This window comes from Dermacentor silvarum, chromosome 2, assembly GCF_013339745.2.
Source record: "Dermacentor silvarum isolate Dsil-2018 chromosome 2, BIME_Dsil_1.4, whole genome shotgun sequence".
Classification (NCBI taxonomy): domain Eukaryota; kingdom Metazoa; phylum Arthropoda; class Arachnida; order Ixodida; family Ixodidae; genus Dermacentor; species Dermacentor silvarum.
Window position 1 is genome coordinate 198,949,588 of NC_051155.1, and position 16,031 is coordinate 198,965,618.

General features: G+C 48.1%; 1 protein-coding gene across 1 annotated transcript in view; it reads right to left on the bottom strand.

Annotated features, from left to right (window-relative positions):
• Window positions 1-468: 468 nt before the first annotated feature.
• Window positions 469-16,031, bottom strand: part of LOC119440652 (arylsulfatase J) — a 16,562-nt gene continuing 999 nt past the window's right edge. Inside the window, exons 2-6 of the mRNA XM_037705543.2 lie at window positions 15,472-15,597; window positions 11,761-11,887; window positions 8,097-8,390; window positions 3,015-3,451; window positions 469-618 (exon numbers count right to left, since the gene is read on the bottom strand). Of these exons, the coding sequence (XP_037561471.2) occupies window positions 469-618; window positions 3,015-3,451; window positions 8,097-8,390; window positions 11,761-11,887; window positions 15,472-15,597 (1,134 nt within the window). The remainder of the gene's footprint in view (window positions 619-3,014; window positions 3,452-8,096; window positions 8,391-11,760; window positions 11,888-15,471; window positions 15,598-16,031) is intronic.

Genomic DNA, 16,031 nt, shown 5'->3' on the forward strand with positions numbered 1-16,031 from the left:
CATCCTGCACTATGCTGGGATCGGAAGACGGTATTAAATTTATTTCATTCCTTGTTTTTCCATTAGGGCTTTTCCAGGTGCACTTCCTGTTGCTGTGCTTCATGAAGAAGATATTCATTATTCGTATATATTCGGCCGATGTGTATTAGTCCTATCATCTTATTATATGACTATATATACTCCGTTTGGCAATAATGTAGCATCAGAGAACAAGCTACAGAAAACCAAAAGTGCGATTGCGCTGGATGGCCGGGTCCATATACGTCAATTGTCCATCTGCGCCCAAGAGCGTCGTCTATTGAACCTGAAGCATCAGAACACTGCTTCATTAACTTCCATCTCCAGCGCAATATTAGCGTGAAACTTGGGTCGAGGCAAGATCAACGTGCCATCACCCATCGTGCTGGGATCATTTGAACGTCGCTCAATATTTTGTCAACCTTTAATAAAATCCAGTTTCATCAGTGTTTACGATGTCGGACACGAGGACGGTACCCAGGGCGCCCAAGTTCCCCCGTGGTTTTCAGGAAAACTGTTAGGATCAATTGTCGCATTCCCCCGCACAGGCACGGCAGCAGCTCCAAACGCTTCCAAGCGCTTCTTTAGTGACGCCACCACCTGTTCAAAAGACAGATAAAAAAAGATATCTGGTATGAATCAGACTGTACATGGCAATATGCCGTGTGTCCAGGCTAACATTAGCCACGCTGTTTAATGAAAAAATAATAATAATAAACACGGTGCAATATACAGTTATTAGACCTACGCTGTACTGTTGTCAGAGGTCTGACGACACAATACCGTGTGTCCTAAAATTTTATCTTGCACTGCGTCTCTCTCATCTTTTTTTTTTTCTTTTTTGCGTTGAAGAGCTCGGCTAACGTTAGCTAGGACACCCTATGTGCTCCCGTTTATGGAAAATCAGCCTCGTCTAGTATTGCAGGTAACATGTAGGATCAAAGCTTCCTATCAATATTGAATGCGTAAGCATTTCTATGGTTACCCAGCGAGAAAACTGTCCGAGCGTCCGTCCGTCCGTCCGTCCGTCCGTCCGTCCTCCGCGTAAGACGATCGCTTTCAAGGTCGCCAGCTGTGGAAGACGACGACGACGGACGCCCGAGCAGTGGCACGAGCGCGTCTCTGTGACCACGTGACCTGTGCAATCAGGCACGCACTAGGTACACCTTTAGCAAGCCAGAACTGTGGAGCAGCCGTGGTGGCTTCGTATCGGAACGTCATCGGCGCACCTGGCGCCGGCACATGCAGTAGTTTGCTTGCCTCGTCAGTTCACGTTGCGCCGCCTTCCGCAGCAGGTTCGTGTCGCCGTAGTGCTGTCGCAATTACCGTGATGGCGCAAAGACGACCGCAGCCACTGAGCAGTGCTGGGATTACCAGTAGTGTTGAGTGTGAGCACTCAACCCCACGTCGCTGCTACGAAATTCTTACGCATCACGCAGATAACTCCCTGAGGAACTTCTACGTAATTTTTTTCTCTTACTGAATGCTATTATTTTGGTTGTTACTGTCACGCTGTTAACGAGGCCATTTATGCGTCTCAATCGAGTCATGCTATTCGTTTCTTGGCCATTAATTAAAGACGTCTTACTGGGTCTTCCCCTCCCGAGAGCCGAAAGTTTAAAGTAGACCCAGCCCAAGTGTAGGGTAGCAAACCGGTTGTGCTTAACTGGTTAACCTCCCTGCCTTTCCTTATCCACTCTTTATTTCCTTCCTTGCCTTTGTTGGATGTCTAAAGGGCAGCTGTCATGTTTTGTTTGTCTTTTCCTATGAGTGTCTGCGGGTGCTTAAGTGTTTTTTTATTTTTATTTATTAGTGCTTTATTTTCGGATAAATTTATTTTTTTGCGCAAAAGTGAACTGAAGTATAGCCGGAGGCGTACTGCGTCCACCCTTCCCAGTTAAGCCCTTTTTAACCCTACCTATCTATTAGCAAGAATTTTAAAAAATTAAGGTAAGAAGAAACAATTTCATAGGGTACAAAAATCCACGCGAGCATAACGCGGCGCTTGCATGGTAGATTTATAAAGAAACGTGCATTGTGTATGCCACATTAAGACGAAAACGTCGAAACAGCGTTTCCACACTGCGCCGGTATCTTCCCATATACACCGAATTTCAGTCCATGATCTACGGCATACAAAGTTTATCTTTTGGACTCATCATCGAACCATATGGCGCAGATAAATCTTCTCGCTGAGAGCTTTCGTAACATGTTTCCAAATTCACCGCTGAACAGGAAACTGTTTCGAGAGAGAGAAGAGAGAGAGAAATATTTTAAGGATTCCGGAGAGGTTTGCCTGGCGGCATGCTTAGGGTGCTACTCCAGATCGATATGATGAAACATGAATGGTGCATTCTTTTCTATGTTCGTGTGCACGTTTTGCCACTTCGTTGGTTTGTTCTTTTCCGATTATGCCGTTATGACTACGATCCCACTGCATTGCAATTTATTTTTACTACTACGCGAAAAGGAGTACCCGTCACTATTAAAGAGTGACTATATCTCTTTCTTTTACGTTCATTTCAATAAAAACATACATACAGAGTGCGCTTTTCCGTGCCTCCATGTGTTCCTTACTGGGTGCGCTATACATACGCACCATCATGAACCAACAAGCCCGTCCCGCCATACTGGTTCTCTATAAATTAACATGTTCCTTCGAAGTGACCAGCATTATCAAGCATGCGCAAAGCGCGAGCGAGCATTTGGTCAATCTTCGTGCTAACGCAAAGTTTGAAGCTCCGTACATGCGCAGTTCGTTTACGCTATCGTTGCGTCACCTTAATAACCTGGCTAGCCACATGACGTACAGAAGTAATCAAAGAAGTAAAAATACGTATCGAAGGCATGGTAAGATGTCGCAATGCACCTTCTTATTATCAACTGCATTTTCACTGAATCCGGCAGAAAATAATATCCCTAAAAGGAAAGATTCCAATCATACCTTTTTCGTCTTATTTGATTAACAACTAAAAGTAGTAAGAGTGACCGCTTACGTTCGGTAGTGTGCTGGCCAAGTTATTGAACTCGCAGGGATCCGTGACTATATCGAAGAGGTAGACAGATGTGTTAGAGGAAAAGTTCGTTGTTTTTGCTTTGCCACACGTGAGCGTCGCTCTCTGCCTCCAACCCCTGCTAAAGGCCAGGTTATTCTTCTTGTAAATCTTCCTGAGAACGCCGGCTACGGTCGACTGGTAAAGCAGAGCGTCGAGGTCGTTGCGCGGACGGCTTCCACCCGGTACGTTGTAGCGATCGATGAAGCGTCCGGTGCCGTCTTGCACCAACTTGTACCGAGAGTTGCGCAGTGCCGAGGACATCGTGAACGTATAGTCGTAGTTGTAGAGCAACTCAGTGCGAGGTGACGGCAGTCCGTAGGATAAAGGCCGCCACATGTCGTATCCGTCCAATTCCGCCATCTTCGCGGCGTCGCCTCCTGAAAGCGAGCGTTGTGATTGGGTCACTTGAACACCGGCGCAGGTGTAAACACAGAAATGAAGCAATCTACATCACGCCGTCAAGCTCGGCGCTAAGTGCAAGGATTCAAATCTATACACAGTGGCTGCTTTCTAACTCCGAGAGTGTTCAAAAACTTGCTTGATTTGCTAATCAACATTCCTCGCACGCCCTCTCAGCTTGACCGTCCATACCGAGTTTCCGCAAAAACATTGGAGAAGTTTACTTTTGTAAGACGTTGTTTCTCATTGGTGCTTGTGTATTGAAGTAAAATTCAGTGCAATTGACACTGCCTTTTCCTTGAATATATTTCTGTTTACCTATATTATTATTATTATTATTATTATTATTATTATTATTATTATTATTATTATTATTATTATTATTATTATTATTATTATTATTATTATTATTATTATTATTATTATTATTATTATTATTATTATTATTGTAAAGAGGTTTATTGGGCGAATCCAACAAACAGGCGGCAGCTCGGAACAGTAGGCAGGGAGAACAAGATGGTGGTGTCCGAACGCCAATCTCGTGCCTTTTCCTCGTGATGATGATCGCCGGGATGTCCTTCTCTTCATTTCTTCATTATAATTGCCCCCGTCGAGAAAGGAGGAGCCATCCTGGCGATCTAACAGGTGGGGACAAGAGGGTCGAAGTACGGCTTGAGGCGGTCTACGTGAACAACATCACGTCCACGTCGACGACGGTCGCCGGGTGGCGTAAGAGGTTCAATGACGTAGTTTACGGGAGAGGTACGCTCGACGACGCGGTAGGGACCATGATAATTGGAAAGCAGTTTGGGTGACAAGCCAGGAGCGCAGGGCGGTACATGAAGCCAGACAAGTGCTCCAGGAGCGAATGGTGCGACAGGAGGGCGGTCGTCATCGCGGGCGTTTTTTCTGGCGTTGTTGGTCGGCCGTAGTAAAGCGCTTGGCTAGTTGTCGGCAATCTTCAGCGTAACGGGCGGCTTCCGACACGGGCGTGTACTCTGAGGCATCTGGTGCGTATGGCAGCAACGTGTCGATTGTGTGCGACGGCTGGCGACCGTACAGAAGGAAGAAAGGGGAAAAACCGGTTGTGACTTGCGTAGCGGTGTTATACGCGTATGTCGCAAATGGAAGAACCAGGTCCCAGTTCGTTTGATCAGATGCGACATGTGTCGCAAGCATGTCGCCCAGTGTCCGATTAAACCGCTCAGTCAGACCGTTCGTTTGAGGGTGGTAGGCAGTACACGTCCGATGTACAATATTGCACTGGTGGAGAAGTGCTTGAATTACATCGGAGAGAAATACGCGGCCACGGTCACTGAGGAGTTCACGAGGAGGACCGTGTCGCAGCTGAAAATGAGGGAAACTAGCCCCCGCAGTTCAAGAGGCAAGAACTGCGCTGTCGAAATGCTCAAGTCCTCGAAATTTGCCGTCGAATATTGTCGAAGTTTTTGTTGAAGGCACCCATGCGTATGCTCTTGTCGATACCGGTGCTGCCGTTTCTGTTATAGATGCCAAACTTTGCCGCAAGCTGCGAAAAGTGACTACGCCTCTTGAGATGATGCCCTTACGTACAGCGAATGGAGACCCTGTTCGGCCTATAGCCGCCTGCACTGCTCGACTTATCATTGCTAAAGAACACTATATTGTTGAGTTTATCGTCCTTTCATCCTGCTCGCATGACATCATACTTGGCTGGGACTTTCTATCGTGCAATCACGCCGTTATTGATTGTGCCAGATCTGAACTTGAGCTCTTCCCCTTGTGTGACCCGCCCTACAACCACATTCATCAAGCCGCCCACAAACTAGTCGTAACAGAGGACACAGAAATTCCGCCGACATCAGCTGTTTTGCTCCCAGTGTTCTGCAACAGCATATGTGACGAAGCTGCATTCTTTGAACCATCACGCCTCCTTCTAAGTCGGAAGCCACTTCTTCTGCCTTATTCGACCCTGTCTATTTCGAATGGAACAAGCGCACTCTGCCTCACAAATCCTCTTCCGTATCCCATCCAACTGCTTAAAGGTGAATCCCTTGGATGCGTGCAACCCATTGATATCGGACAGATTTTTTCCGTGCAGCAAGATTCCGCTCGACGCGACCTCGACGCCGTCAGTGCTCTTAACCCTTCTGATATACCAGCTGCCGACCTATTCAATTCGTCGATCGCAGACGGACTGTTGCCATCTGAACGCTCTGCTCTTCTCCAGCTGCTCTACCAGTTCCGCGAGTCTTTCGATGTTGCCCAACGTGCCCTTGGCCGAACTTCTACCATTGTTCACTACATCGACACCGGCTCCAACTCACCAGTGCGACAACGTCCGTACCGTGTCTCCACCGCGGAACGTCAAGTTATTACCGACCAGGTTGACGATATGCTTAAACGCGACGTTATTCGCCCTTCACAAAGTCCGTGGGCATCCCCTGTGGTTCTCGTTAAAAAAAAAGATGGCTCGATTCGCTTCTGCGTGGATTACCGGTGCCTAAACAAGCTCACTCGGAAAGACGTGTCCCCTTTGCCCAGAATTGACGATGCCCTTGATTGCTTACAAGGTGCCGAGTTTTTTTCATCGTTAGATTTGCGTTCCGGGTATTGGCAGGTGCCTTTAGCAGAGGCCGACCGTTCAAAGACAGCCTTCGTCACGCCTGACGGTCTATATGAATTTAATGTCATGCCCTTCGGCCTCTGCAATGCGCCTGCCACCTTCGAGCGCATGATGGACTCGGTTCTGCGGGGTTTGAAGTGGCACATATGTCTCTGCTACCTCGACGACATTGTTGTCTTTGCGCCAGATTTCGCAACCCATCTCGAACGCCTCAACCATGTCCTTCTCTTCATTTCTTCATTATATTATTATTATTATTATTATTATTATTATTATTATTATTATTATTATTATTATTATTATTATTATTATTATTATTATTATTATTATTATTATTATTATTATTACACAAATTTAGAATTGTAGGTGATGCCGGCTGCTCCTTTCAGGCGCGGATATAGTCCGCCGTTTCCAGCGTACTAGGCAGCGGCCGGCGAAGTCACATACGCCACGCCGGTGACGCCACGATCACCGAAAATTTGACGCGTGTATAGTTCGGTGCGTTCAACGTGGCCCGCAGCCGAGCGGCGATCAGCTTTTGCCGCCGCGCATGTGCTTATGTTAGCGACGAGTGAGTGATTTTTTTTTGGCGAAGACACAAACACAGCATGCTTGCTTCAGTTCACCCGAACAGTAGGCCAGCATGCTGCCGGCCATCCAAGATAGCGCGCGATGCACTTTGGTCTAGCGGCTCCGGCGTGAGCGGCTCCAACGTGCAGCCAGCCACGCTGGCTGCACGTTGACGCTGGACTGTATACAGCGTCCGATTTGCGCAGACGTAGCTTAACTGCGCCGCGCGTGACGCGCGCCCGCGTTACGCCCAGCTATATCCACGCCTTTACGCTTAACCACAAAACATAGCCTGCCTCAGAAAATAACAAACAATAATAAAATAATATCCGGCTGTTCCCAGAATAGCCTTGAAGTCAACGTTTTACTCTAGCTTTAATGACACTTTCCACTAAAATTTCTTACTCGTGCCGAATTCCGGCAGCGACTTAATATTGCATTTGTAGTGGGGAAGAGGGTCGCGAACTATTGAGAGAGGACGACGACGTCCGGCAGCCCGAACGGAGAGAGCGAGACAGCAACCGACACTCTTGGGCCAAGGCTGTTGTTGCGTAGCCCCTGCTTGTAAATAAACCCCCTTACACGTTGCACGTTGGTGGAATATGCCACCTTAGCATTCCATCGAAACCGTAAAAATACCGCAGCCTCTGTGGCTAAGTCGGAAAAGCCACTGAGTAGAAGCCAGCAACTTGCAGAAGCCGTCTCGCGATGTTCCATACCAATAGAGTACATATATCATATAGACCCACGTACGATAGTTCACTGTTCAGCTCTAATGTATCTCCACCAGACATACACCCTGAAAAGAAAAAAAAAAAGTCGCAGTTTCGCCGGAAAGGCGTAGCATCGATTGTGATATCAAATTAGCGGACAGCTATACGAAGTAAGGATAGTAGTTTTATGGGCCATATAAACTTGTCAACATAGGCATACTAACTAATTAACAAGTATGGTGACACGCGCGCACAAGCAAACACGAACGTATCTCACTCAATGACCGCGGAAACTCGCTGTCAAAACGCTGGAGTGAGTAAGCGGGGCGGCAGCAGCGAGCGAATTTACCTTCGTGCTGCCGCTCGCATCAACGGGAACTAAGCCGCGACAACACAGCGCAGGGCGGACTCTGACCCCACGCAGATGGCTTTCAAGATATAGCGGCCCGGGCGGGCGCACGCACGTGACGTAGAACCCCCCCCCCCCCCCTCTCGCCCTACCCACCCACCGGAGCGCTGCGCGCTACTGGAAGACGGCGAGCTGCCTTCCCACTTCCATCCTTGCGTGCGCTGAGATTGAGCCGCGATCGCCGGCTCACCCTCGCACGCTTTCACTCGCACATACAGCATACGGCGCGTGGCAACCTTGTACTTAATACGGAACCTCACGGCGACGGCAGAAATGCGCCTGGAGTGTCTATATAATTCAATAAATATAGAAAGCGTCGCACCAACCGGCGATTGAGTAGAACGTGGGCAACCAGTCCGTAATGTGCATCAGTTGGCTGGACACTCGGCGTCTAAAAGCAAGCAGGGGACTCCAGACGAAAGCGGCCGCCCTGGTGCCTCCTTCCCAGAGCGTGCCTTTCGCTCCCCGCAGTGGCCAGTTGTAACCGCGAGAGTTGTGATTGCCCCAAGGGGCACCGCCGTTGTCGCTGCTGAAGGCGATAACAGTGTTCTCCAGCATTCCAGCGTCGCCTAACGCCTTGAACACTTGGCCGACTGAATGATCCAACGTGTCGACCATACCTGTGATAAAGAACACCTGTTGATTGAAACTGCATGGTTCTCGAAATGCCCTGCACGCATTGCACTTTTTCACGCGATTTACATGAAGTAGGAGCCACGGACAGTGCGGATCTGTAACATTTTTACACAGTTATATCTACCACGACCAAATAAATGTACGTACACTCGTGAAGAAACGCCTCCAGAGCTCAATGCTCAGAAAATATCTCTAACCTGCGTCATCAGGGCGCCTGAAACATCATCACTGCATTGGAGTATCGACTGCCTTCGAGTATGTTTTCGTTACCTTAATTCCCATTCCTTGTCTACAACAGACAACCGCTCATACACATCGCACATCTTATCATTAGGCCCTCTTTATTATGGCTGCAAAATTTGAAAGGCGCGGTCTTCTCATGTAACTGGGGCCGTGGCGTTTAACACGCCTAAACGTTTTTCTCTTTTCTCTCTTTTGAATCTTTCTTTGACTCTTTCGGCCGTTTTTATCGGTGGTCGGTGGTTGTCAGTGGTTGATGGTCGGTAGTTGAAGGTCCGTGGTCGGACTTGGGGCAAAGGAACGCTAGGAAACTCACCGAGGGAAAGATTGCGTGCTCTCGGGCTGCCGAGCTTCAGGGAGTCAGGAGGAGGCTGGGATGATTGTCGCTCGCTCGTTCGTCGTGGTGATAATGATGATGATGTTTTATTGGCATCCTCTTTCAAACAAGGCGGTGGCAAATAGTCACCTAGCCTGCTTGAGTTACTCAGGTATGCTTTACATTTTTTTCGTTCTAGCATTTTGTATACATCAGTCTAATCTTTTTCTTTTTTTTTTTCACAGAACTTCTCTACCTACCTTGTACCGTTACCTATGCCTGTAACGGGTGCGGTCGTAGCAGTCTCTTTCCTGCTTTTTTCCAACAATACTCTAAACGTATTTTGCTTATCTCGACGGCTGACCGGTTGTTGCTACCGTCCACTTTATATCCAAGCGCTTCTGGAAGCTCTACGTCACCTACGGGTCTCGCTGGGTGAATTCCTTCGCATTCCATTAGGATGTGCTAAGCGGGAGCACGAGGGAAGGCGCCGAGGAAAAAGGTGCGAGTACTCGCGCAACTCAGTTGAGAAGAGGAGCAGGGGAGGAGACGGATATGTTGCGCGTTATCTCTCGCGCGAGGAGGGGCGGGGAAAAAGGCGAGAGAGAACTGTCACTCGCTAGTTCGTCGCAGAAGCACGAGGCAAGGCGCCGAGGGAAAGGACGTGAGCTGAGCTGTCGGGAGTGCCGCTTTCTCACTCGTTCGTTCGTTCGTTCGTTCGTTCGTTCGTTCGTTCGTTCGTTCGTTCGTCGTTCGTTCGTTCGTCCGTCCGTCCGTCCGTCCGTCCGTCCGTCTGTTGTTCGTCGTTCGTCGTTCGTTCGTTCGTTCGTTCGTTCGTTCGTTCGTTCGTTCGTTCGTTCGTTCGTCGTTCGTTCGTTCGTTCGTTCGTCCGTCCGTCCGTCCGTCCGTTCGTTCGTTCGTTCGTTCGTTCGTTCGTTCGTTCGTTCGTTCGTTCGTTCGTTCGTTCGTTCGTTCGTTCGTTCGTTCGTTCGTTCGTTCGTTCGTTCGTTCGTTCGTTCGTTCGTTCGTTCGTTCGTTCGTTCGTTCTATTCACTTACATTGACAATCATCGCCGATGGTTTCTGCATAATTTTTTTCTTTCGGTTTTGTCGTTCAGCACGGTTTTCTTACTCTCCTTTCAAGCTTATAGATATATTATTACAAATCAAACGTCGTGATCACGAAGCAGTTCTCATGCTAAATACCTTCGTAAGAATAAAAATCAGCCAATAATGACAACGAACATATCGTTTGCGAAGGCAGCAGGGCAATCGGAAACATTTCTTAAACGATAATCTTAGCAAATTCGGTCTCTGTAAAATAACATGGCAGTTGCTGATGATGTCGAATGCGTAATTCTATATTAAAAGTACCGCGTCATAAGATGAGTCTATATCATACGAGAACACCCGCCGCGGTGGCTCAGCTATAGCTAAGGCATTGCGCTGCTGAGCACGAGGTCGCGAGATTGAATCCCGGCCACGGCGGCCGCATTTCGATGGAGGCGAAATGGAAAAACGCCCGTGTGCTTGCGTTGTAATGCACGTTAAAGTACCCCAGGTGGTCAAAATTAATCCGGAGCTCTCCACTACGGCGTGCCTCATAATCAAAACTGGTTTTGGCACGTAAAATACGAGAAAGAAGTATTATACGAGAACATGAATTTTAGAGTAGCACGCGTTCAAACCTGTCAAATCCCTGCACTTCTGACCATCATGTGACCCTGCAGGGCCTGCACCTCCGCTGCAGGGTCACATGATCTTCCAACACCTGATCTTCCAACACCTGAATTACCCAACGAAATCTCCAGCTTTTTCAAATGTGTGCTTAAGGCTGTGGAGACTTATGCCCTTTAGAAGTGATTCATTCATTCATTCATTCGATTTTGCACACAAAGCTTCATTTCACCTCGAAAGTCATCCAATCCTAGGGACTCCATCATCAATTCTAGCCACACGATATTCTGTATCGTGCAACGAAACATTAGTATACTGCATTAGCGTTCTTGCATCCACTCATATCGACATAAGGCCGCTTAGGGAAAACTTTAATTCCGCGAACTTCTCTCTATCGGCTGACGGCCATGACCACTTATTGGAGAGGTATGCGGAAAACCAATTAAGACTTCTGCGGATGCACGTGAAACACTATTAAGTAATACTGCCGATGAACAAATCAAACACACACGCACGCGCACGTACGCGTAAACACGCACGCGCGTTTCGACAAGCACCAAGTTATCAATTCGCAGACAGCACTTTCGGCACTAAGAGTTATGACTGAAGAAATGCAGCGCTAAGTGACGGTCAGAAAAAAGCGACATTCTCATTAATATTCTCACGACCCTTAACATTTCTAAATGGTTGCCGGCTTGTTAATTACAATATAACAGTAAATGTGACGAAAATGTCGTCCAAGAAAACCTACGAAGATGCCCCCCTCCCCCTTTTTCTTCAGTAAAAAATAAAAACTCAGCTTATTAAATTTAGAATATAGACCTGAAATATGCCCCCTTGGTTTAATATGCTAAATAATTTTACATCCAGGACCATAAGCCATGTTTCTGCATCACGTTAGAGCAGATAAGCAATAGTAAGGAACTCACGGTAAAGACTACATGGACACCAAAAGAACTCAAAAATACACGGTCAGCAAAATAATCGACCCTGTGTGTGTCAATTTTTCGCACACCTTTTTCCATGCATATATATGATTTCATACAACTTTCAGTCTTGACTCAATAATAAGGAAATTTTCCCAATTAACGTGCACTGCTGAGCCTAATAAAGCGCTCTTACCAGCATAGATTGTTCTGTTCTTCTCTCCTATGTAGGGGAACTTGGCGATATTTTCCTCCGGCGCCTGCAGGAGATCTTGGTCTAATGCGGAGTGTGCGACCTGGTAAGACACCACGAGCAACAGTGGCTGCGAAAAGTGAGAAAATGCACATGTGGATGCGGTGCGCAGCTGCCGGAGCTCAAAGTTCACCGCTGCAGGGCTAGCTGCGCGTACCTAATAAAAAAAAATGAAACTGTCGTAGACCAGTTATATTGCCCTGAACGTTGTGTACGATGTACACCTCTCTTTCTGTGGTGACTTAAAAGCAGCGCAGCCCTCCCCACAAGAGCAATTGACACTGTGTTCCTCTGACGACGCGAGATATATCGGCCTTTTCTTCTGTTGCCCAGTGAAACAGAGCTAAATAATCAATAGCGAGATGTGTAAGAGGGATGGAGGTTCGGTTAGTACTAGCTGGAGAAAGGAATTCTAACTTCTGCAGTGTCCGAATCCACCTGTTTTCTGGACTCACTAGGCAGCATCGCCTCCCAGTTTCAGCTGGTGGCGCAGCACATGACACACGAACCGAGGCGCTAATGGTCTTTATATGTATTAGAGGCCCAGAAACACCTTGCGTCTTGGTTGGCGCTAACCATTGCTAAGTGAGTAACCGCCGTTATGTTTACTTTTGGTTAAGACAACCCTTGTAGCAACTGTATTAGTTTGCCTGATGATCTACTGACCTGCACGACGTGTCAAGTGCTACGTCCGCCATGCACGTATAGCGGATCATTCATGCTTAACCACGCTGTTTCTCGTCTACGACGATTGTTTTCGGAGGGCTTCTGGGCATAGATACAGTCAGTGTCAAGATCTTTACGGGGCGCAGGCGTTGAAAGATTGGATTCCCGAGTAATTCCTACCTACATCACTGCGTAGTCCGCTTGTGCTAGCTGCCGTTCGAAATTTCAGGCTGCGTGCCCGAGGTGCGGATATGTATGCTTTTTCAGAGAACTTTCGAATGCGAATTTTTCACGCCGACTGTGCATGTCCCATTATCACGTGGGATCTACAAATATGTTTATTCTTGCTTATTGCAAGGCTCAGTTTAAAGTTGGACGATCTTTTGAGTGGCAGCGTGTTTCTCAGACAGATAAGTATCGCTCACATGTATAATAAAATAATAAACGGTACTGAACGACAACAAGCCGAAAAGGAAATTAGACAGTGCTCACTTTCATCCGTGAAACCCGACGCGAAGAAAGATCGAGAAGGTTTGCGAAGGGGCAATGAATTGGCTTGCGAAGGTGGTACTGTATACGCCCGGCCAAGCCTGATCTGAAAGACTCTTCACTATATTTCCTTCCGGTGTCGCTACTTCACATCTGTTCAAGTTGTGTTCGGGTGTCTCTTGGCAGTTAATTTTTCAGCCTTTCGCCGATTATGAAAGTCTACATTGGGCAGGTTTCTTGTACGTTACCGAAGAGCGCTTTCACAAAAGGGGTATCATGCATCGTTGGGCAAGGTTCTGACTGGTATTGTAGAAGTCGCAGGGCACTTCTTTCGTTACTGGGTGCTTTTTTCGAATAAAAACGGCCGCATTTCGATGGAGGCGAAATGCAAAAATGCCCGCGTGCTTGCGTTGTAGTGCACGTTAAAGAACCGCAAGTGGTCAAAATTATTCCGGAGCCCTCCACTAGGACGTGCCTCATAATCAGAATTGGTTTTGAGCGTAGAACGCCAGAAAGAAGAAGAAAAAATGTATTTGAAAAGTCACGGCGAGCAGCATACGAAAAACCTGGCACGAGCGAAGGTACTGACTGCTCCATGGGAGAGCAGGCCCGGTCTCTACTACGGCCCCTACTGCTCCCCCGAGAGAATAAGCGATGTTATTTTGAGGGTAGAGTGCCGTAAGACGCGAGAAAGGTATAATCCGGCATGACTTACTAAGCTACGAGTGCTGCAGGCGCGAAACGAAAAAAGCACCCCGCGACTTCTACAACACCAGTCAGAACCTTGCCACCGTAAGGCGCGAGAAACGGTATAATCCGGCATGATTGAGTAAGCACGGGCGCCGCAGGTGCAAGAAAGTCTGTCCGACGTACACCCAGCCACGAAAAAGCGCCCCGCGACTTCTACAACACCAGTCAGAACCTTGCCCATAGTTGTGCATGACTGGCCAATCACACAGGGCGTCGCACGTGTTGTGCTGGGCTCTCGTAGCTACTGCTTGACCGAACGAGACCTGAAAGCTCGAAGGCGTCGAAGGCGTGAGGTATCGCCGATAAGCTGGCTGCTCAAGCACACTGGCACCCCAAAGTTTTCCCTGCTTTCCCGTGAACATGTTTTCTTTGACCTTCAACTTGTTGTCGAAGTAAAGTTATCGCTCGCTCGCGACACGCCTTTCACTGTGTAAGACTTGTGTCGAGACTGTTCTATAGCAGCTTCTATCTAAAAGAAACCCGTAGCATCTGATCCTGCAATCGCGGGCATTCTTGTGCATTTTTTGATGACGTCACGCACATGTCAAACACGCGGAAACCGAATTTGTCGTCTGCTACGAAGCGAAGCCGCGCGCGCTGCTTCGGTCTGATCCGAAGCGCGGTGTGCCGTGTGCAGAGCCTGTGCGTGCCGTGTGCACGGGCGAGATCGCGGCACTCGGAGCAAAATGACGGCGTGTGCGGTGCCTGTGGCGCCTGTTATCGTGCTTTTAGCGAGCCTCCGTGATAGACAGCGACAACCTCGACGTCGACAAGACGCCTTTGAGATGACAGACGAGGGATTCCGGCGACAATTCATATTCTCAAAAGAGACAGCGCTCCGACTGTGCGAGGAACATGAGTGTGTATTTTGGCCGCAACGCGAAGTTAGCGTACGACGTCCCACCTAGCGGCATAAATGGGTCAACCGAAGTAAACAAAATTCGTTAAGTCACTCACCGCCAGTACAACTCACACACGTTTCATGATGAAAAACGTAAACCTCATCAATACCATGAACAAATTATTTTTATTTACCAAGAAGCGCTCGTAAATTGCTATATTTTTACTCGGTTTGTGACGTTCACTGCCACAAAACGAAACCTTCGCGCCGATTGGTCTCTGTCCTTTCACTTGTTTTCATTACGTCAACGGACCGCCCCAACGTGACGCCACCGCCAAACCAAATCCTTCGAAAACCGAAGCGTTACAGAATACGGCCCCAGTTCTCAACGTGCCCCGAAAGCTAGACACACAAACGTTTCTACAGTCCGCCTTTGTAGAAAAGCAGCCGTCGACACCGTAAATCGAATCCGCGAACCTGTGCTTGGCAACAGAACACTATAGACACCACGGCGTGTCCACACAGTTCCGCATTGGAAACTAACATTCAAAGGTTGCTACGATTTCTTTTTTTTTTTTTTCGTAGCACCAAGTTTCGAAAAATGTGGCAGTAACTGGCGCAGCATCTCCTGACAGCCGCTCTGGGACGAACAGTTGATAAGTGCGAGAAGTTCATCAGGGCCAGCTGCTGGACCTGAAACAATGTTGACCGGCCCCGGACGAAGGAAGGGAAGGGAAAGAGACAGGAAGGAGGTAGGGAGGTTAACCAGAATAACGTCCGGGAAATTGACTACCCTACACCGGGAAAATGGGAAAGGGGAACACAAAGATGGCAGGGAGAGAGAGCAGGACGAAGGATGTCATTACAAACGCCGAGCGTCACAAAGGCGGCATTCAGCAGTGCTATACCTTGGACTTTTTCCTGTTTTTGATGATGGACTGTACCCTCTTCGTGTACAGTGACGTAGAATAGGTTCCATTGTCTGACCACACGGGTTCCTTGTTCAGCCAGAAATCGAGACCTGTGTGGTTTTCCTGGAAGCATAAAAATGTGAGCTAAGGTTAGTGTCCTGGGCCTGTGGTTGATTAAAATTGCCTGTCCTAAAGACATATTTTTGACGCGCAGCCCGACAGATTAAAGACTTGTAGCAAACCTGTCTAAGCAGCGTGCGCACAGCCTTCGTCGCACTATAGTGTCGAACGCAAAAAGGGTGCGCACCGCAACGCACCGGAAATGTCCACTGACTGCCACTGGTTCAAGCTGTGTTTCCCCTTCGTTCCCTCATAGCAAACGCTATGAAGTAGACTTGACATCGCCACTTATCATTCTGCGTTCGAAGTATCTTGAGAACGTCTCTTCTTTTCACTCACAATCAGCAATGTCCCAGCAATCGTGAGGTACCGCAGCACCTGACGTGCTTTATCGTCGCCCAACACGGTGACGCGTCTGCGTTACGTGGCAGATATTG